Source organism: Aquarana catesbeiana, linkage group LG03, assembly GCF_042186555.1.
Source record: "Aquarana catesbeiana isolate 2022-GZ linkage group LG03, ASM4218655v1, whole genome shotgun sequence".
Lineage (NCBI taxonomy): Eukaryota > Metazoa > Chordata > Amphibia > Anura > Ranidae > Aquarana > Aquarana catesbeiana.
The window spans coordinates 729,640,583-729,664,031 of NC_133326.1; the positions used below are offsets into that span (position 1 = coordinate 729,640,583).

At 49.5% G+C, this 23,449-nt stretch overlaps 1 protein-coding gene across 1 annotated transcript in view; it reads left to right on the top strand.

Annotated features, from left to right (window-relative positions):
- LOC141133796 (uncharacterized) overlaps positions 1–23,449 on the top strand; it is a 74,438-nt gene that overhangs the window by 24,765 nt on the left and 26,224 nt on the right. Inside the window, exon 4 of the mRNA XM_073623352.1 lies at positions 4,581–5,162. Coding sequence (XP_073479453.1) covers positions 4,581–5,162 — 582 coding nt within the window. The remainder of the gene's footprint in view (positions 1–4,580; positions 5,163–23,449) is intronic.

Sequence of the window (23,449 nt, forward strand, 5' to 3'; positions counted from 1 at the left end):
CATACCAGACCCTTTAGGTCTGGCATGGATTTTAAGGGGAACCCCGCGCCAAAAAAAAAAAAAAAAAAAAACGGCGTGGGGTCCCCCCAAAAATCCATACCAGACCCTTATCCGAGCACGCAACCTGGCAGGCCGCAGGAAAAGAGGGGGGGATGAGAGTGCGCCCCCCCCCCCCTGAACCGTACCAGGCTACATGCCCTCAACATTGGGAGGGTGCTTTGGGGTAGCCCCCCAAAAAACCTTGTCCCCATGTTGATGAGGACAAGGGCCTCATCCCCACAACCCTGGCCGGTGGTTGTGGGGGTCTGCGGGTGGGGGGCTTATCGGAATCTGGAAGCCCCCTTTAACAAGGGGACCCCAGATCCCGCCCCCCCCTGTGTGAAATGGTAAGGGGGTACTTACCCCTACCATTTCACTAAAAAACTGTCAAAGATGTTAAAAATGACAAGAGTTTTTGACAATTCCTTTATTTAAATACTTCTTCTTTCTTCCATCTTCCTTCATCTTCTGGTTCTTCTGGCTCTACTGGTTCTTCCTCCGGCGTTCTCGTCCAGCATCTCCTCCGCGGCGTCTTCTATCTTCTTCTCCTCGGGCCGCTCCGCACCCATGGCATGGGGGGGAGGCTCCCGCTCTTCTCTTCTTCTTTTTCTTCTCTTCTTCTCTTCTTCTCTTCTTCATTTTCTTCTCCGGGCTGCTCCGCACCCATGCTGGCATGGAGGGAGGCTCCCGCTGTGTGACAGCGCTCCTCGTCTGACAGTTCTTAAATAACAGGGGGCATGCACGGGGTATGACAGGACTTCCCTGTGGTATTCCCCGTGACATCACAGGGAAGTCCCATCAAGTCACCGTGCGTCAGAGGGGGGCGGGGTCACCGGGTGGCCCCGCCCCTGTTATTTAAGAGCTGTCAGACGAGGAGCACCGTCACACAGCGGGAGCCTCCCTCCATGCCAGCATGGGTGCGGAGCGGCCCGGAGAAGAAAATTAAGAAGAGAAGAAAAGAAGAAGAGCCTCCCCCCATGCCATGGGTGCGGAGCGGCCCGAGGAGAAGAAGATAGAAGATGCCGCGGAGGAGATGCTGGACGAGAACGCCGGAAGAAGAACCAGAAGAGCCAGGAGAACCAGAAGAACCAGAAGGTGAAGGAAGATAGAAGAAAGAAGAAGCATTTAAATATAGGAATTATCAAAAACTGTCTCTTGCCATTTTTAACATTTTTGACAGTTTTTTTGTGAAATGGTAGGGGTAAGTACCCCCTTACCATTTCACACAGGGGGGGGCCGGGATCTGGGGGTCCCCTTGTTAAAGGGGGCTTCCAGATTCCGATAAGCCCCCCGCCCGCAGACCCCCACAACCACTGGCCAGGGTTGTGGGGATGAGGCCCTTGTCCTCATCAACATGGGGACAAGGTGTTTTGGGGGGCTACCCCAAAGCACCCTCCCAATGTTGAGGGCATGTGGCCTGGTACGTTTCAGGAGGGGGGGGCGCACTCTCGTCCCCCCCTCTTTTCCTGCGGCCTGCCAGGTTGCGTGCTTGGATAAGGGTCTGGTATGGATTTTTGGGGGGGACCCCAGCCCGTTTTTTTTTTTTTTTGGCGCGGGGTTCCCCTTAAAATCCATACCAGACCTGAAGGGTCTGGTATGGAATTTAGGGGGAACCCCACGTCATTTTTTTTTTAAATTTTGGCCGGGGTTCCCCTTAATATCCATACCAGACCTGAAGGGCCTGGTATGGAATTTAGGGGGACTCCCACGTCATTTTTTTTTTTAAATTTTGGTTCGGGGTTCCCCTTTGGGGAATTCCCATGCCGTTTTTATCAATGAACTTCTATGTGTATTGTCGGCAATGCAATAGCCGCGGGTAGTTTTAAATGGGTTTTTTCCTTCAAAATGTCATTTTGCTGTCAGACTGTTCTAAACACAGGAAACATGCGCCCCTTTACAGGCATACTATAGACACCCCCCAGGTACGAAATTTAAAGGGATATTACACTTTTATTGTTTGACTTTAAGCATTATTAAAATCACTGCTCCTGAAAAAACGGCCATTTTTAAAACTTTTTTTTGCATTGATCCATGTCCCCTGGGGCAGGACCCGGGTCCCCAAACACTTTTTATGACAATAACTTGCATATTAGCCTTTAAAATTAGCACTTTTGATTATTCATGTTCGTGTCCCATAGACTTTAACGGTGTTCGCGTGTTCGAACTAACTTTTTTCCTGTTCGCATGTTCTGGTGCGAACCGAACAGGGGGGTGTTCGGCTCATCCCTAGTGACCTGCAACCATTAACATACAAATAAAATGTACCGCTATCATTATTAAAGTGATTGTAAGGGTTTTGTTTTTTTAATTTTATTAAAATAACAAATATGTCATACTTACTTGCTCTCTGTAATGGTTTTACACAGAGCAGCCCCAATCCTCCTCTTCTTGGGTCCCCTGCCGAAGCTCCTGTCTCCACCCTGAAGCTGAGTGCCCACCACAGAAAGCAGCAAAACCAATGAACAATAATGATGATAATGGACTTTATTATACAGAATCATTAACAATAAGGACCAGGCGTTGGATGACACTTGCCTCCCAGATCAGCATAAACAGTAACAATGTCACCTGAAGTGCAGAAGTGAGCAGCAATCAGACCTGAACTATAAACCACTGGAGCTATACTGAAAGGGAGCATGGTGGCTATAATAGGACTAAGACCATCTGGTAAGCACTGTCAGAGCTTCAGAGGTCAAAAATGGGTGAAAGGAGATGGGGCGGGAGAATTTGTGGGCTGGTTATGTGACTGGGAAAGTCCTTAAGATGTTTCCTCCACAGCTACGGTCAGGGCCCTTCAAGAAGCATTAGTGCATTAGACAGTCCTGATCTGCATGCAGCAAAGGTATTGTCACGTACCTGGTGCTAGAGTCTGGTATGCAGAGGGAGGCCTCTCTTACACCTCTGACTCCAGGCCCCTGATAGAGAAAACAGGAGACGCAGGAGTGCAGAGTCGCACGAGTGCCTGGCAAGGTTGCTGGTAGATGAGCTGGACCGGAACTGAAGCAGGAACTGGAACAGACCCAGGAACAGCTGTCAGACTGGAAATTGGAGCTCAGGCAGGTGCAGGCAGATAAACTGGAAGTGTAGGCACACAAGTCCAGAGCAGGTGGATACTGGAGCAGGGTCAGGTGCGGGCAGGTTTAGCAACGGGCTGGCAGCAAGGTAGCAGAAGGAGCAGGCAGGAACGTAGTCAAAACAGGCCGAGGTCAGATGCAGGCAGATAAGCAGGGATAGTCAGCAGCAAGTCGGATAGGATCAACTGGAGCAGGATACAGGCAAATGACAATCAGGGGTCTCAGGTAACGCTGTAGACCGGACAGCACCAATCCAAGGAAGTAATGCAGTTTAAATAGTCTGTTAGCGACACAAACATTACTTGGCGCGCACGTGTGCGCCTGTGCATGCCAATGTTGGCATTCAGTGCTGCAATAGTGCGCACGCGTGTGCACAGGTGCGTGCAAACGTGCCCACACAGCCCTTCTCTGTGGGACATGCAGAACAGGGGGACCGCCATCTTGATTGCTGGAATGCCCTTCCTGACAGGTATACTATATGGTGTGGTATAGTCTTTGCACATTTGCAGTATAGATGTGGGACAGGCACCGGGTAAAGGCGGGTCAGATGCAGTGACAGTTTAGTGTAGCGGTCGTATTGAGTTGGTAGGGGTGCACTATAGGTCTGGCATAACTGTGGTATGCGCTGGGTGTACTTGGCATCCTGTTCTCAGCGAATCAGTCTCTGTTAGCAATGTCAGTAATGGGCTGATGGCCCTCTCACTAATCCCAAGGGTACAGCAGTAGGTACCAAGGTGGATGGGACCCCATCTGTCTCTCCTGAAGACTCTAGCAAACAGCGGTGTGAGTGGGTGGTGGTAAATAAATGCTCTGATCTTGTAGCAGTGGTGTGGGTACTGCTGCTGGAGCCACTTCTGCACTGCAACAGGTGTCCTCAACTAACAGTCGAAGGATCAGGTTTTATCCAGCCAGACCTACAGTGAGCAGGAACATCTCTCCTCCAGACCCTGGGCACCAAAAACCCTGAACATTCTCAGGCAGTGCAGTAAAGATCTTCTGTGACTCCTCTCTTGCTGCTGATTAGTTGAGTGGCGGCAGCCAGGATGAAGGGAGGGGAAGAGATAATCACACAGACACATGCCGCCTGCTGCTGCTGCTGCACTCTTTGGGGGGGGGGGGTGGACGCACCAGACAGACAGCACCCGGCTACACATTCATGAATGTAGCAGCCAGTTTTTGAGAGTGTTAGGACTCCTCTACTTCAATAACTGAGGCCTCTGCTTTTATTAAAATGTGAGCAGAACGTTTGAGGAGAAGTTATACCATTCATTTGGGAAGATGGGAAATGTAAGCTGGCAATGCACATTGGTTTCTGGATCCAAACCCAATATTTAGAAACAAAATAAAATGGAATCTACTGATCTCTGAGATATATGAGAGTATCTAATTTTTTATTCTAAATTATACTATTGTTCAGTATCTAAAGCTTTGATTTCTAGCAGTAATGGTCTTTGTTTTCTTCCCTAGACCTGGAAGGTAAAGTCTTCGTCTTCCCCCATGAAGCCAACACATCTCATGTCCTTCTAAGACCTACAATCACAAGGCCATTGCAGAAAGTCAGCGTCTGTCTACGCTCTTATTCAGATCTTTCACGCTCCTATACGGTCTTCTCTCTTGCTACTCCCGAAGAGGAAAAGGCTTTTCTAATAAAAATACAACCTCCACACACTTGTTCTGTATATATCAACCAGGAAGTCACTAGTTTTAAGATAGACTCAGAGTCTTTGAGACACACCTGTGTGACCTGGGACTCCGACACTGGAGTGGTCCAACTTTGGGTCAATGAGAAACTCTACCCAGAAGGTGTCTCCATGAAAGCGTCTTCTATTGCAGCTGAAACCAGCATAGTTCTGGGACAGGAACAAGACTCTTTTAATGCTTCTCAGTCATTGGTTGGTGAAATAAGTGACATCCACATGTGGGATTATGTCCTGACTACAGAAAACATCAAGAAAGTCCTCTCTGGTGACCTCCATGGAAATGTCATTAACTGGTTATCTCTACACTATGAAATCAAAGGGGACGTTCTTGTCCAGCTTAAACACCAGCGTAAGTCTGTCATCTATCTATATAAAGCTTTTTAATTAATAAGATTCTCCAACTGTCAGTATATAATTATATTGAAAATTATGATATATTCCTCATGCCCATGAATAATGAGAGGTGACAATGACAATTATAAGTGAAATATCACCCAACAAAGAACCCAGGGGTGGACTGGGTGGCAATTTCCCCTGGGCCGCTCCGATACCAAAAAAAAAAGGCTGCCACAGCGCCGCCGCCACTTCACTCACAGTCAGACAGTAGTATCCTGACTGGCCAAGAACCATTTTCACTTGTTCCACTGCTGGGCAGTGGACACTGGTTGCTAAGCCACCTCGCATCTAGCAACCAGTGACATCACGTTCATTAATGCACAGCGAGGCGAAGGCCCCAGAATTCAGAGTGGAGGAGGATTTAACTTCCTCCTCTGCGCCTACTTCTTAGCTCCAACCACCTAATCCAGCTTGTGCAGCGGCATGCTCAGAGGGAAGAAGTGAACTGGATTTCAGAATCTCTCAAGAATGTGAGGTGAGGCCAGGTGCTGGGGATTGAACCATGTGTGTCATGAGGAAGAGATCCAAACAGAGAGGAAGACGGCAGTCGGCAGATGAGCTGGGTGCAAAGCAGGGAGCAGATGACACTCTTAAAGTGATGGGAGGAGGAGGAGGAGGACACATACTCAGCTCTGAGAGGCTCATGCTGTGACTTGTAGTCCTTCACTTTGGGGTGGGAATGTGATCCCCCCAAAGTGAAGGACTACAGGTCCCAGCATGAACCCCTCAGAGCTGAGAATGTGTCCCCCCGGCCCTTCAACTATCGAAGGAACTACGGGTCACAGCATGAACCCAGAAAATCTAAGGGGTCACATCCTTAGATCTCAGGGGTTCATGCAGGGACTTGTAGTCCTTCACTTTTGGGGATGTAACCCTCCAAAAGTGAAGGACTACTGCTCCCAGCATGGACCCCCAGAGCTCAGGATGTGCCACACAGCCTCACCCCCCCCCCCACCCGCGAAGAACTACAGGTCATAGCATGAACTCGTGAGACCTAAGGGGGTCGCATCCTTAGATATCAGGGGTTCATGCAGGGACTTGTAGTCCTTCACTAGTTGTGGGGGTGGGGGTCAGGCCCTCAGCTCTGAGAGATTCATACAGGGACTTGTCTGTACTGTTTGTACTTTAGTTCCTGGAGTCCATGGTTTTACAAGTTCCCCACATTATCCCCCCCCCACCTTTGTGATCATGGAAAACCTTAGACTGTTTCCTCTGATCTACCACTTTGCCACCACCAGCTCCACTCACCCCCCAATCCCCCGCCAACCACCACCTTGGTAAACAACACAGAGCTCGGTACACTGATAAGCGATCTTGCTTTTTTTATTCCCTGCAAAGCAAGGAGAAAACAACAAGATCACTTAGTAAAAGCACCACCTATCACACACAAATTGATGTGTCCCACCACTTCCTGCTCTGGGATGGTGGATCGGCAAGCCCAGATTGTGGGTTCCTGACCGCCATCCCCGAGCAACAGTGTGAAGAACGGAGCCGGCACTAGAAGAAGCAGAGCCGATGCTTCCTGTATAGCACTGTCAAAGGCAGATTGATACCAAATGTACTCCGCCTGTGACAGGGGTGATACAGGAAGCATTGGCTCTGCTCTCTCCTGCAGCCACATGCTCAGGCCCGGATTTACTCCCAAGGCCGGGTCCTTCAATGCCACCCTCCCCCACCCCAACCCCCCACACACACACACACACACCACCACCATTCTCGTCCTTTATCGATGACTGCTACAATACATCAATTAAAAACATATCTCCACACACGAAAACACTGAAAATAACTTTAATTGTACAGACTGAAAATACTCTATAATGCAGAAAATGCCTTTTAGACCCCTTTCACACTGGGGCGGTTTGCAGGCGCTATTGCACTAAAAATAGCACCTGAAAACCGACCTGAAAGTGCCGCTGCTTTGTCTCCAATGTGAAAGCCCCAAGGGCTTTCACACTGGAGTGGTGCGCTGGCAGGACGGGAAAAAAAGTCCTGCTAGCAGCATCTTTAGAGCGGGAAAGGAGCGGTGTGTATACAGGAAGAGAATACACTAATGAGACCTGGAGGGGAGTCTCTCTGATGCACACACAGAGGGCTGTCTGTTAGAAAGAGCCCCCAGACATAATACGGTCAAAGACTGCAGACATGTTACAAGAGACGGTCACAGACTGCAGACATGATTCAGGGGATGGTCAGAGACTGCAGACATGATACAAGAGATGATCAGAGACTGCAGACATAATACAGAAGATGGCCAGAGACTGTAGACATGGTACAGAAGCTGGTCAGAGACTGCAGACATGATACAAGAGATGATCAGAGACTGCAGACATAATACAGGAGATGGTCAGAGACTGCAGACATAATACAGAAGATGGCCAGAGACTGTAGACATGGTACAGAAGCTGGTCAGAGACTGCAGACATGATACAAGAGATGATCAGAGACTGCAGACATAATACAGAAGATGGCCAGAGACTGTAGACATGGTACAGAAGCTGGTCAGAGACTGTAGACATGATACAAGAGATGGTCGGAGACTGCAGAAATGATACAGGAGATGGTCAGAGACTGCAGTTCCTATGGACGTTAGTAGATAATGGCCGATCGGCCCTCACACCTGACCCAGCGATAGAGCAATGGTTCCTCTGATCAGGAGTCAGCTCACTCTGAATTGCCCGTGACGACTCCGCTGGATAGCACCCAGATCTGTTTTCCTGCAATGACTCCATTCCTTTCTCCGCCAAGGATGGCGCCAGGCTGTGTGGCTTTCCCTCTGGTGGCGCAGGGCAGAGGGGTTCTCTCTCTGATGGTGTTCTCTCAGCACTGCTCTCTCCCTCTGGAGCCCTGGGTGTAATTCCTGGGTGTAGACCCCCCAGGACAAACCACCCCCCCTCCATTAGTACAGACCCCACCCAGGACAAACCACCCCCCCTCCATTAGTACAGACCCCCACCAGGACAAACCCCCCTCCATTAGTACAGACCCCCACCAGGACAAACCCCCCTCCATTAGTACAGACCCCCACCAGGACAAACCCCCCTCCATTAGTACAGACCCCCACCAGGACAAACTCCCTCTCCATTAGTACCAACCGCCCCAAGGACAAACCACCCCCCCTCCATTAGTACAGACCCCCCAATGACAAATCACCCCCCTCCATTAGTACAGACCCCCACCAGGACAAACCCCCCTCCATTAGTACAGACCCCCACCAGGACAAACCCCCCCTCCATTAGTACAGACCCCCCCAAGGACAAACCCCCCTCCCTTCATTAGTGCAGACCCCCCAGGACAAACCCCCCTTCATTAGTACAGACCCCCCAAGACAAACACCCTCTCCATTAGTACAAACACCCCAGGACAAACCCCCTCCATTAGTACAAACCCCCCCAGGACAACCCCCCTCCATTAGTACAGACCCCCAGGACAAAACGCCCCCCCTCCATTAGTACAGACTCCAAGGACAAACACCCCCTCCATTAGTACAGACCCCCCCCCAGGACAACCCCCCCTCCATTAGTACAGACCCCCCAAGGAGAACCCCCCACCTCCATTAGTACAGACCCCCCCAGGATAACCCCCCCTCTATTAGTACAGAACCCCCAGGACAAAATGCCCCCCCTTCATTAGGACAGACCCCCAGGACAACCTCCCCTCCATTAGTACAGACCCCCAGGACAAAATGCCCCCCCTCCATTAGTACAGACCCCCCAGGACAAACCCCCCCTCCATTAGTACAGACCCCCTCAGGACAACCTCCCCTCCATTAGTACAGACCCCCCAGGACAAAATGCCCCCCCTCCATTAGTACAGACCCCCCAGGACAAACCCCCCCTCCATTAGTACAGACCCCCTCAGGACAACCCCCCTCCATTAGTACAGACCCCCCCAGGACAACCCCCCCTCCATTAGTAAAGACCTCCCCAGGACAACCCCCCTTTATTAGTACAGACCCCCCAGGACAACCCCCTCCTCCATTAGTACAGACCCCCCCCAGGACAACCCCCCCTCCATTAGTAGAGACCCCCCAGGACAAACCATTAGTGTAAATAAAAACACCTGGGCGGCAGCTGTAGAGGAGAGGACAGTGTGCAGCAGCGCCGCCCGGGTGGAGAACAGATGGAGACAGCAGGCTTGGGCGGGAGTGGGAGACAGAGGAGGAGAACTTGTCGGGCATGGACCTCCCCGCCCCCAGCGATCTCTGGTGGCTGCTCTCCTTTTGACAGGGTGAGGTAGGGGGGACGGGCTTGAGCCTCGAAAAATACAGCAGCGGTGACCTCAGAGGGAGCTGCCTCTGGACACAGAGAGGAGGAAAAGGGAGGGGAGCACTCTGGCGCTTCAGCGCGCCCACTTCTCTGGCGCCCGGGTGCACGGCACCCCTCCTGGGATCGGCCCTGCATGCTGCTATGTTAGTGAGGGGGAGCGAAAGCCGAGAAGTCGCCGCAGGAGGGGCGCCGCCCATGCACCACTGCTGCCCCAAGGCCTGGCCTCGGTGGCCTTGTGGGAAATCCGGCCCTGCGCATGCCACCTGTACCTTTGTACACTGTCACACTGATGCTTGGGGATGGTGGGTGGGCCACTTGACTGGACTTGCCCGCCTGCCTAAGGCTACCAGCCTTCAAGTGAAAGAACCAATGTTCTTATGGAGTAACTAGAAGAGCGGAAAATTGTGAACAGGATTCCCAATCAAAAACACTTTTTTTGTGATTTCATAATCTGTTTACAATTTCTCTTTTAAAGTGAACCCAGTATACTGAACCATAAGTAGGGATGAGGTTCAGAATCCCCGCTGCCTTGAATTTGCCAGAACAGAATCACAGCTTGAAACTCAAAGCTCCAAAACACTCATTTCTCTGTGTGCCGGAAAATCATGTGAGTTTGCACACATTCCCGACATGCAGAGATTAGGGATGAGCTTCGTGTTCGAGTCGAACCCATGTTCGACTCGAACATCGGCTGTTCGTTCTTTCGCCAAATTCTGAACGTTATGTGCCGTTCGCGCCAAATTCTTGTGGCGCGTCACGGCCCATAATTCACTGCGGCATCGCAGTGCATTGCTGGCTGATGATTGGCCAAGCATGCACTATGACCCGCATGCTTGGCCAATCATAGCGCCGTCGGTAGAGAGAGCTGTAATTGGCCAAAGCCAGGGTGGCTTTGGCCAATTATGGCTCAGGGGATTTAGTACACGCCCCACACTATATAAGGCTGCCTGCACGGCGGCCCTGTGTAGTGTGTTCCGGCGTGCTTAGATAGAGAGAGACAGACAGTGTCATTTAATTTGAGTTAGCTAGATTAGGCAGGACAGTCAGTGAGTTAGCTGCACTTACAGTGTATTGTGTATATATATGCATCCCAGGTGTTGCATATATATATATACACTGTATTCAGTTTAGCTAGATCCATTCCTGTGATCTTCCTACTGACAGGCAGGCTTGTCTTGTTACAGTATTAACAGCAACCTGAAGAAAATTGCTGGTGTTCTTTTGATCCGATTAGTACCACAGTCAGGCAGCTAGACTATTTACAGTTAGTATAGTGCATCCTGCACACAGTGTTCAGCTAAAACTACAAGTTAGTGTAGTGAGACCTCTGCACAGTGTTCATCTAAAGCTACAAGTTAGTGTAGTGCGTCCTGCTCACAGTGTTCAGCTAAAACGACAAGTTAGTGTAGTGAGACCTCTGCACAGTGTTCATCTAAAGCTACAAGTTAGTGTAGTGCGTCCTGCTCACAGTGTTCAGCTAAAACTACAAGTTAGTGTAGTGAGACCTCTGCACAGTGTTCAGCTAAAGCTACAAGTTAGTGTAGTGCGTCCTGCTCACAGTGTTCAGCTAAAACTACAAGTTAGTGTAGTGAGACCTCTGCACAGTGTTCAGCTAAAGCTACAAGTTAGTGTAGTTCGTCCTGCTCACAGTGTTCAGCTAAAACTACAAGTTAGTGTAGTGAGACCTCTGCACAGTGTTCATCTAAAGCTACAAGTTAGTGTAGTGCGTTCTGCTCACAGTGTTCAGCTAAAACTACAAGTTAGTGTAGTGAGACCTCTGCACAGTGTTCAGCTAAAGCTACAAGTTAGTGTAGTGCGTCCTGCTCACAGTGTTCAGCTAAAACGACAAGTTAGTGTAGTGAGACCTCTGCACAGTGTTCATCTAAAGCTACAAGTTAGTGTAGTGCATCCTGCTCACAGTGTTCAGCTAAAACTACAAGTTAGTGTAGTGAGACCTCTGCACAGTGTTCAGCTAAAGCTACAAGTTAGTGTAGTGCGTCCTGCTCACAGTGTTCAGCTAAAACTACAAGTTAGTGTAGTGAGACCTCTGCACAGTGTTCATCTAAAGCTACAAGTTAGTGTAGTGAGTCCGGCTCACAGTGTTCAGCTAAAACTACAAGTTAGTGTAGTGAGACCTCTGCACAGTGTTCATCTAAAGCTACAAGTTAGTGTAGTGCGTCCTGCTCACAGTGTTCAGCTAAAACTACAAGTTAGTGTAGTGAGACCTCTGCACAGTGTTCAGCTAAAGCTACAAGTTAGTGTAGTGCGTCCTGCTCACAGTGTTCAGCTAAAACTACAAGTTAGTGTAGTGAGACCTCTGCACAGTGTTCAGCTAAAGCTACAAGTTAGTGTAGTGCATCCTGCTCACAGTGTTCAGCTAAAACTACAAGTTAGTGTAGTGAGACCTCTGCACAGTGTTCATCTAAAGCTACAAGTTAGTGTAGTGCGTCCTGCTCACAGTGTTCAGCTAAACCTACAAGTTATTTTTTTGCGAGCTCTGCACAGTGTTCACCTAAAGCTACCTGTAGAAGGTTGGTGGTGTTCTCATACTACAGGCAGGCAGTTGATTTTGCTAGCTGCAGTATCAGTACATATATATATATATCCCAGCTTAGTGCAGCTACACGCCATTAGTATGTCTGGAAGGCCAACAAGGAGAGGCAGACAGTCACAAGCCAATAAAAGAGGGCAAGCAGGCTCTGTGTCTAGTGCTGATCGTGGAGACGGTGCATCCTCATCAGCACGCGGCCGTGGGACACGCTTGGCCTTTTTTTCGGCAGCTGGCCGTGTTGAGCTGCAACATGCGGAAGACTTGGTCGAGTGGATGACCAAGCCGTCCTCATCCTCCTCATCCTCTCTCACCCATGCTCAGGGTGGCAAAGCAGTGGCCTCTTCCCTCGGCTCAATGTCATCAGTGACTCCTTCCCTAGCCCCACCATGTCCTCCTGAGGAGTCCCTCGAACTGTTTGACCACAGTGTTGGGTACATGCTCCAGGAGGATGCCCAGCGTTTAGAAGGCTCTGATGATGATACTGAGTTAGATGAAGGCAGTAACGTGAGCACGGACAGAGGGGGTGCCCAAGAAGGACAGCAATCTAGCAGTCATGCTCCCCCTGCTGCAGCATACTGCCAGGTTTGCTCCAGTGATGAGGGAGGGGATGATGAGGTCACTGACTCAACGTGGGTGCCTGATATTAGAGAGGAGGAGGAGGAGGAGGAGGTGGCACATCACCAACGAGGCAGGATGCCCTCCAGGGGCCAGCCTAAGGGCAGCACACTGACTGCATCACACCCCAAAGCTCCACATGTGCAGGGCGCTGCAGTCTCTGCACATTATTCAAAAAGTTCTTTGGTGTGGGCCTTTTTTGAGACGAGTGCATCAGATCGTACCGCTGCTATTTGCAACATATGTCTCAAGCATATCTCGCGTGGCCGAAACATCTCCCGCTTGGGTACCACATGCTTGACCAGACATATGTTGACCTGCCATGCAGTTCGTTGGCAAGCGTATCTAAAAGACCCACACCAAAGAACAAAGAGGACCTCTCCTTGCTCCTCATCAGCTGAGATCTCCAACCCCACTATACCTTCAGTCCTCTCTGAGACCTGCACTGAGAGGAATGAAGGTGTAGAATTAGGTGTGTCACAGCCAAGTACTTGTGGGCAATCTGCTTTCGGTACACCAACGTCAGATTGTACCAGGCAGATTTCCCTGCCCCAGCTGCTGCACCGCCGAAAGAAGTTTGCTCCCAGCCATCCACATGCCCAGCGGTTGAATGCTAGCTTGGCAAAATTGCTAGCACTTCAATTGCTGCCTTTTCAGTTGGTAGACTCTGCTCCCTTCTGTGAGTTTGTGGAATGTGCGGTTCCTCAGTGGCAGGTACCCAAACGCCACTTTTTCTCACGGAAGGCAATTCCGGCTCTCTACCGGCATGTGGAAGGCAATGTCCATGCCTCGCTGGACAGGGCGGTCAGCGGTAAGGTGCATATTACCGCTGACTCATGGTCCAGCAGGCATGGACAGGGACGTTACCTAAGTTTCACGGCTCATTGGGTGACTCTGCTGGCAGCTGGGAAGGATGCAGGACAAGGTGCAGTAGTGTTGGAGGTTGTTCCGCCACCACGCCTCCAAATTGCTACTATTAATGATTGTGACACACCTCTCTCCTCCAACCCCTTCTCTTCTTCTTCCTCCATGGCCTCTTCCTGTGCTTTGTCCTCGGAACCAGCGGTGCTCCGTAGGTGTTCAAGGGGCTATGCATGTACACAGCTCAAAAGATGCCATGCGGTGCTTGAGCTGGTGTGCTTGGGGGACAGGAGCCACACTGGGGCAGAGGTTCTGTCAGCTCTGCAGGGGCAGGTTCAGAGGTGGTTGACGCCACGCCAACTTAAGGCAGGAATGGTGGTTTGCGACAATGGCACCAACCTCCTCTCTGCCCTCCGACAGGGACAAATTACCCATGTGCCCTGTTTGGCTCACGTCCTTAACTTGGTGGTGCAGCGGTTCTTGGGCAGGTACCCGGGCTTACAGGATGTCCTGAGGCAGGCCAGGAAAGTCTGTGTGCATTTCTACCGGTCATATAATGCCAGTGCTCGGCTGGCAGACCTCCAAAAGGAGTTTAACCTGCCCAAGAACCGCCTAATCTGTGACATGCCCACCAGGTGTAACTCAATGTTGGCCATGCTGCAGCGGCTGCACACATAGCAGAGGGCCATCAATGAGTACCTGTGCGACTATGGCACCAGGACAGGGTCAGGGGAGCTTGTTTTTTTTTCAACACGCCCGTGGGCCATGATCAGGGATGCATGCACTGTCCTGTCACCATTTGAGGAGGCCACGAGGATGGTGAGCAGTGACAGTGCATGCATCAGTGACACTGTCCTCCTTGTCCACCTGTTGGAGCACACGCTGCGTGGAATAATGGACAGGGCACTTGAGGCAGAACAGAGGCAGGAAGAGGAGGACTTCCTTAGCTCTCAAGGCCCCCTTTATCCAGACAGTGTTCCTGCGTGCACGCCGATCACACAGGAAGAGGACGAGGAGGAGGAGGATTGTGTCAGTATGGAGGTGGAGCCTGGCACTCAGCATCAGCAGCAGTCTTTAAGGGATCAGTCCCAAGAAACACATGTACTTGTACGTGGCTTGGAGGAGGTGGCTGCAGACCATGTCGTCCTTAGTGATCCAGAGGACTCTGGACCGAATGCCTCAGCAAACCTACGCTGCATGGCCTCCCTGATCCTGCAAAGCCTGCGGAAGGATCCTCATATTAGAGGTATCAAGGAGAAGGACCAATACTGGCTGGCAACCCTCCTTGATCCACCTTACAAGGGTAAGGTTGCGGACCTTATCTTGCCATCGCAGAGGGAGCAGAGGATGAAACATCTTCGGGAGGCCTTGCAGAAAGGTCTGTGCAACGCGTTCCCAGAGACTGGGAGGTTACAAACTCCTGTTTCTGGACAACGTGTTGCTGAGGCTTCGTCAGTCAAAGAAGGAGCAGTGGAGAAGGTGGCCATCTGACCGATGCGTTCAGACAATTTTTTGGTCCGCAGCCCCAAGGTATGATCGGTTCCAGCAACCATCGCCAGTGTCTGTTTTACATGGTGCAGGAATACCTAGGGGCAAGATCTGACTTGGACACCTTTCCCACCGAAAATCCTCTGGGTTACTGGGTCTTGAGGATGGATCACTGGCCAGAGCTTGCACAGTATGCAATTGAGCTACTGTCCTGTCCTGCATCCAGCGTTCTTTTGGAATGCACATTCAGTGCTGCTGGAGGCTTTGTAACTGATCACAGGGTGCGTCTGTCCACCGACACGGTCGATCGACTGACCTTCATAAAAATGAATCAGTCTTGGATCACCACCAGCTACCAAGCACCTGATGCTGATGTAACCGAATAATTTTTTTTGAAATCTCAGATCCCTTCAAAGACTGCCTATGCTGATGCTGAGTGACTATCCTGAGTAGGGATGAGCTTCGAGTTCGAGTCGAACTCATGTTCGACTCGAACATTGGCTGTTCTCAAGTTCGCCGAACAGCGAACAATTTGGGGGAACACCCTTTAAAAGTCTATGGGAGAAATCAAAAGTGCTAATTTTAAAGGCTAATATGCAAGTTATTGTCATAAAAAGTGTTTGGGGACCTGGGTCCTGCCCCAGGGGACATGGATCAATGCAAAAAAAAGTTTTGAAAACGGCTGTTTTTTCAGGAGCAGTGATTTTAATAATGCTTAAAATCAAACAATATAAGTGTAATGTCCCTTTAAATTTCGTACCTGGGGGGTGTCTATAGTATGCCTGTAAAGGGGCGCATGTTTCCTGTGTTTAGAACAGTCTGACAGCAAAATGACATTTTGAAGGAAAAAACTCATTTAAAACTACCTGCGGCTATTGCATTGCCGACAATACACATAGAAGTTCATTGATAAAAACGGCATGGGAATTCCCCAAAGGGGAACCCCGAACCAAAATTTAAAAAAAAAAAAATGACGTGGGAGTCCTCCTAAATTCCATACCAGGCCCTTCAGGTCTGGTATGGATATTAAGGGGAACCCCGGCCAAAATTAAAAAAAAAAAAATGACGTGGGGTTCCCCCTAAATTCCACACCGGACCCTTCAGGTCTGGTATGGATTTTAAGGGGAACCCCGTGCCAAAAAAAAAAAAAAAAACAGCGTGGGGTCCCCCCAAAAATCCATACCAGACCCTTATCCGAGCACGCAACCTGACAGGCCGCAGGAAAAGAGGGGGGGACGAGAGTGCGCCCCCCCCTCCTGAACCATACCAGGCCACATGCCCTCAACATTGGGAGGGTGCTTTGGGGTAGCCCCCCAAAACACCTTGTCCCCATGTTGATGAGGACAAGGGCCTCATCCCCACAACCCTGGCCGGTGGTTGTGGGGGTCTGCGGGCGGGGGGCTTATCGGAATCTGGAAGCCCCCTTTAACAAGGGGACCCCCAGATCCCGCCCCCCCTGTGTGAAATGGTAAGGGGGTACTTACCCCTACCATTTCACTAAAAAACTGTCAAAAATGTTAAAAATGACAGGAGACAGTTTTTGACAATTCCTTTATTTAAATGCTTCTTCTTTCTTCTATCTTCCTTCATCTTCTGGTTCTTCTGGTTCTTCTGGCTCTTCTGGTTCTTCCTCCGGCATTCTCGTCCAGCATCTCCTCCGCGGCGTCTTCTATCTTCTTCTCCTCGGGCCGTTCCGCACCCATGGCATGGGGGGGAGGCTCCCGCTCTTCTCTTCTTCTTTTCTTCTCTTCTTCTCTTCCTCTCTTCTTCTCTTCTTCATTTACTTCTCCGGGCCGCTCCGCAACCCATGCTGGCATGAAGGGAGGCTCCCGCTGTGTGACGGCGCTCCTCGTCTGACAGTTCTTAAATAACGGGGGGCGGGGCCCCCCTCTGACGCACGGGACATGACGGGACTTCCCTGTGGCATTCCCCGTGACGTCACAGTTAAGTCCCGTCAAGTCACCGTGCGTCAGAGGGGGGCGGGGTCACCGGGTGGCCCCGCCCCCCGTTATTTAAGAACTGTCAGACGAGGAGCGCCGTCACACAGCGGGAGCCTCCCTCCATGCCAGCATGGATTGCGGAGCGGCCCAGAGAAGAAAATGAAGACGAGAAGAAAAGAAGAAGAGAAGAGCGGGAGCCTCCCCCCATGCCATGGGTGCGGAGCGGCCCGAGGAGAACAAGATAGAAGACGCCGCGGAGGAGATGCTGGACGAGAACAGCAGAGGAAGAACCAGAAGAGCCAGAAGAACCAGAAGATGAAGGAAGATAGAAGAAAGAAGAAGCATTTAAATAAAGGAATTGTCAAAAACTGTCTCTTGTCATTTTTAACATTTTTGACAGTTTTTTAGTGAAATGGTAGGGGTAAGTACCCCCTTACCATTTCACACAGGGGGGGGGCCGGGATCTGGGGGTCCCCTTGTTAAAGGGGGCTTCCAGATTCCAATAAGCCCCCCGCCCGCAGACCCCCACAACCACCGGCCAGGGTTGTGGGGATGAGGCCCTTGTCCTCATCAACATGGGGACAAGGTGTTTTGGGGGGCTACCCCAAAGCACCCTCCCAATGTTGAGGGCATGTGGCCTGGTATGGTTCAGGAGGGGGGGCGCACTCTCGTCCCCCCCTCTTTTCCTGCGGCCTGCCAGGTTGCGTGCTCGGATAAGGGTCTGGTATGGATTTTTGGGGGGACCCCACGCCGTTTTTTTTTTTTTGGCGCGGGGTTCCCCTTAAAATCCATACCAGACCTTAAGGGTCTGGTATGGAATTTAGGGGGAACCCCACGTCATTTTTTTTATTAATTTTGGCCGGGGTTCCCCTTAATATCCATACCAGACCTGAAGGGCCTGGTATGGAATTTAGGAGGACTCCCACGTCATTTTTTTTTTTTTTTTTTTGGTTCGGGGGTTCCCCTTTGGGGAATTCCCATGCCGTTTTTATCAATGAACTTCTATGTGTATTGTCGGCAATGCAATAGCCGCGGGTAGTTTTAAATGAGTTTTTTCCTTCAAAATGTCATTTTGCTGTCAGACTGTTCTAAACACAGGAAACATGCGCCCCTTTACAGGCATACTATAGACACCCCCCAGGTACGAAATTTAAAGGGATATTACACTTTTATTGTTTGACTTTAAGCATTATTAAAATCACTGCTCCTGAAAAAACGGCCATTTTTAAAACTTTTTTTTGCATTGATCCATGTCTCCTGGGGCAGGACCCAGGTCCCCAAACACTTTTTATGACAATAACTTGCATATTAGCCTTTAAAATTAGCACTTTTGATTATTCATGTTCGTGTCCCATAGACTTTAACGGTGTTCGCGTGTTCGAACGAACTTTTTTCCTGTTCGCATGTTCTGATGCGAACCGAACAGGGGGGTGTTCGGCTCATCCCTAATCCTTAGTAATTATCCTCTTCCTCCTCAATTATCATGCTGATAGCTTGTAAGAAAATTTTTGGTTCTGGGCGCCACCACCAGTGCCTAAGGCCCAATTTTTCAGCCCCTGTTTAACAGGGGCGTGTAATTACAATTCTTGATCTAATATTTCACAGCAGGGCCTGTTTCTGTGCCCACCAAGAGCGAGTGAGGACTTACAGTGTTGTGGCACCAGCACCACCACCACCACCAAAGGCCCAATTTTTCAGCCCCTGTTCAACAGGGGCATGTAATTACAATTATTGATCTAATATTTCACAGCAGGGCCTGTTTCTGTGCCCACCAAGAACGAGTGAGGACTTACAGTGTTGTGGCACCAGCACCACCACCACCACCAAAGGCCCAATTTTTCAGCCCCTGTTCAACAGGGGCGTGTAATTACAATTTTTGATGCAATACTTTGCCGCAGGGCACGTTCCTGCATTCCAACTAGAGTATCTGTGAGGGGTTGCAGTGTTGTGGCACCAGCACCAGTGCCTAAGGCCCAATTTTTCAGCCCCTGTTTAACAGGGGCATGTAATTACAATTTTTGATCTAATATTTCACAGCAGGGCCCATTTCTGCGCCCACCAAGAGTGAGTGAGGACTTACAGTGTTGTGGCACCAGCACCACCACCACCACCAAAGGCCCAATTTTTCTGCCCTTGTTCAACAGGTACATGTAATTACAATTCTTGATCTAATATTTCACAGCAGGGCCCTGTGAGGGCTTACAGTGTTGTGGCCACAACAACACCTAAGGCCCCAATTTCTGCAGAGTATATAGGGCAGGCCCCTACTTTCAAACATCTAACTTACAAATGACTCCTACTTGCAAACGGAAGGAGACAACAGGAAGTGCGATGAAATCTACCCCTAGGAAGGGAAAATTCTCTCCTGTAAGAGTTAATATGGGAAAAACATTTCTCCTTTCCACTGATGCTTTATCACCAATCCTTGTTTCACTAAAAGCCCCACATTTTCAAAAAACATTTGTCATTGGGACAAAAAGTGAGGTGAAATCTTCTGAAGAGGAGCACAGACAGCAAAACAAATGTCACAGGGGTGATAACCCTTCCCTATGTTTTCCAAAAAGCTTAAAAAAGATTTTTTGGCTGGAGCTAAACACGTTAAAAATGTACCCGTTCAAAATTACAAACAGATTCTACTTAACAACAAACCTACAGTCCCTGTCTTGTTTGCACCGCCTGTATACTGCTGTTCAGAGTATATAGGGCCTGGTGGCCCCACACCTTTCCTTATTTTAATTTGGGTGCGGAGTTCCCCTTAATATCCATACGAGACCCAAAGGGCCTGGTAATGGACTGGGGGGTACCCATGCCGTTTGTCTCACTGATTTTCATCCATATTGCCAGGACCAGACATTACATTAAACCCGCAAGCAGTTTTAAATGAGATTTTTTCCTTTAAAAATGACATTTGGTGCAGGGACTGTTCTAAGCACGGGAAACACGCGTCACTTTACAGGCATACTATAGACACCCCCAGGTATGATATTTAAAGGAATATTTCACTTTTTTTTTTTTTTTTACTTTAAGCATCATTAAAATCACTGCTCCCCAAAAAACGGCCGTTTTTAAAAGTTTTTTTTGCATTGATACATGTCCCCTGGGGTAGGACCCGGGTCCCCAAATCCTTTTTAGGACAATACCATGCAAATTAGCCTTTAAAATTAGCACTTTTGATTTTGAACGTTCGAGTCCCATAGACGTCAATGGGGTTCTAATGTTCGTGCAAATTTTCGGTCCGTTCGCAGGTTCTGGTGCAAACCGAACCGGGGGGTGTTCGGCTCATCCCTAGCAGAGATATGAACCTGGCCAAAATGGTCTGTAAATGCCCATTCTCAGGTGTGAATGCAGCCTTTAAAGCGGTTGTATACCCACTTTTTTTCATTTTTATCTGCGGGTAAGCCTATAATAAACCTGTAGGTAAAATGAATATCTCCTAAACCTGTACAGTTTAGGAGATATTTACTTTGCATGCAACCGCTGACATCAGCAGTGGATGCCCTGTAAATTCCCCGGCTGAAGGTCCGGCCACTCACAGCGCCAGAGCCGCGAACCCGAAAGACATGCCGAGGGCAAAATGTCAGCTCCCTTGGCATGGACCGGCCTGCGATACGGGGTCCTTGTTCTAAGGTAAGTATTTCAGGGTTTTTTTTTACATTTTTTTTTTTTACTGAGGGTATACAACTGCTTTAAGTTTTTTTTTTCACAGATTTTGTGACGGAATGGCTTTGGCACCCCCCTTGAGTGCTTCCTTGAGGGCCACCGTATTCCCTCTGACCATTAGGGATGAGCCGATGTTCGAGTCGAACGTAAGTTCGACTCGAACATTGGGTGTTCGCCGAATAGCGAACAATGTGCGGTGTTCGCGACAAATTAGAAAGCTGCGGAACACCCTTTAAAAGTCTATGGGAGAAATCAAAAGTGCTCATTTTAAAGGCTTATATGCATGGTATTGTCATAAAAAGTGTTTGGGGACCTAGGTCCTGCCCCGGGGGACATGTATCAATGCAAAAAAAAAGTTTTAAAAACGTCAGTTTTTTTGGGAACAGTGATTTTAAAGCGGAGGTTCACACAAAAATGTAACCTCCACTTTTCGGAACCCTCCCCCCCTCCGGTGTCACATTTGGCACCTTTCAGGGGGGAGGGGGTTGCAGATACCTGTCTAATATGGGTATTTGCACCCACTTCCTGGTATAGACTCCCACGAGACTCTTCCTGTCTCCCCCCCCGCTGTCTGCTGGGAAACACATGGGTCCCAGAGACAGCAGGGACCATCCAGATTGTGCAGCGCGACTCGCGCATGCGCAGTAGGTAACCGGGATGTGAAGCCGCAAGGTCACCGAAGATGGCGGCAGCAGCACCCCAGAGCTGAGCGACAAATCGGCTTTGGGTGCCAACATCGCTGGTGCCCTGGACAGGTAAGTGTCCATATTTTAAAAGTCAGCAGCTGCAGTATTTGTAGCTACTGACTTTAAAAAAAAAGAATTCGGAGGACCTCCACTTTAAGAATGCTTAAAGTGAAGCAATACAGATAAAACTCATTGAAAAAAATGGAATGGGTTCCCCCCAATCCATTACCAGGCCCTTTAGGTCTGGTATGAATATAATAAGGGGAACCCCAAGCCAAAATTAAAAAAAAAAATTGCGTGGGGGTCCCCCCAAATTCTATACCAGGCCCTTCAGGTCTGGTATGGATATTAAGGGGAACCCAGCGCCAATTTTTTGAAAAAAAATGGCGTAGGGGTCCCCCTCAAAATCCATACTAGACTCTTATCTGGGCATGCAACCTGGCAGGCCGCAGGAAAAGAGGGGGGAACAAGAGATCGCCCCCCCTCCTGAACTGTACCAGGCCACATGCCCTCATCATGGGGAGGATGCTTTGGGGTCTGACCCCCAAAGCAACTTGTCCCCATGTTGATGCGGACAAGGGCCTCATCCCCACAACCCTTGCCCGGTGGTTGTGGGGGTCTGCAGGTGGGCGGGCTTATCGGAATCTGGAAGCTCCCTTTAACAAGGGCACCCCCAGATCCCGGCTACCCCCAATTGTGAATTGGTAACGGGGTACGCACAGCCCCCCTGCCCCAAAGAACCCCCCATATTGGGAGCATGTGGCCTGGTATGGTTCAGGACAGGGGGGGCACTCACTCACCCCCTTTTCCTGGCCTGCCAGGCTGCATGCTCGGATAAGGGTCTGGTGTGGATACCTATTGTACTGCATTATTTGAGAAGGTGCAGGAAATCATGCAGATTTTTCTGGGTTGCAGGCTAATCTAAACCGAAAATAACATCTGGTCAGGCCCCCTTGTACTGGAGGGCTCATGAATAAACGTTGCTAAACTGTTGTGAAGAGGAAGGTGAAGAAGGGTAGTTAGGCATGAAGAGGAGAAAGAGGGAGTAGGGGTGAAGGAATGAGAGAATGCCAGCAGGCGGGGGAGAAAAAGATAATGAAGCAGAGAGTATACAGGGAAGGGGGAAACGGCAAGGAGGCGAGGCAGTTCCTCAGGTGGGGTTATAAGTGGAATCAAAAGATCCATGATAGGATGGCTCTGGTATGCATATGCAGGGGGCTCAAGAGGGCAGTAATGTCTAATCAAAATCAGAACAATATATCTTTCTCATGATACACAGTATCAGTGCAGAACACTCAGTATCATAATACGGTACCATAGTTTCAGCCCATCTTCCCAGTTCTCTTAGTGAGCCCCCAAAAGTGGTTTCTTACACAAGGTGTCCCTCTGTCAGTCAGGGGTCAGGCTCAGAGACCAGTAGCTATAGCAGTAGAGAGGTTCATACCAACCAGCACTAACTGGTCTAAAGACCGATCTACATCAGAGCTCCTGATGGTGGAGATGGGTTTTTCTGCATGATAGTACCAGGTTGCAGTCCTCAGGATTGCCCCACCAGGAGGTGAGAAAGCCGGGGTCTGGAAACAGATCTAGCAGGAAGGGATCAAGCAGAAGTGTAGTCAATAACCAAGCCAAAGGTCAGTAACAAGTGTTTGCAATTTGAGATCAAGTGAAAGCATAGTCAAGATACAAGCCAAAGGTTATTAACAAGTGGTTGTAGGTTGGAATCAAGCAAACTTGTAGTCAGTAAACAGGCCAACGGTCAGTAACAAGTGGTTGCAGGTTGGGATCAAGCAGAATCGTAGTCAGTAAACAAGCCAAAGTTCAATAACAAGTGGTTGCAGGTTGGAATCAAGTGAAAGCATACTCGAGGAACAAGCCAAATGTCAGTAACAAGTGGTTGAGGGTTGAGATGAAACAAAAGTATAGTCGAGGAACAAGCCAATGGTTGGTAACAGGTTGTTGTAGGTTGAGATCAAGTGTAAGCATAGTTGAGGATACAGCCAAAGGTCAGTAACAAATGGTAGCAAAAATAAGGACAGCTGCAGGTATACAAAGAAGCAAGATATCAGCTGGAGAGAGCACAATAATCTGGCAAACAGGAAGTGCAGAGACATGGCTTAAATAGGAAGTTCACAGGAGGAGCAAAGAGTTCAAGGTTCACCAGGAACAAG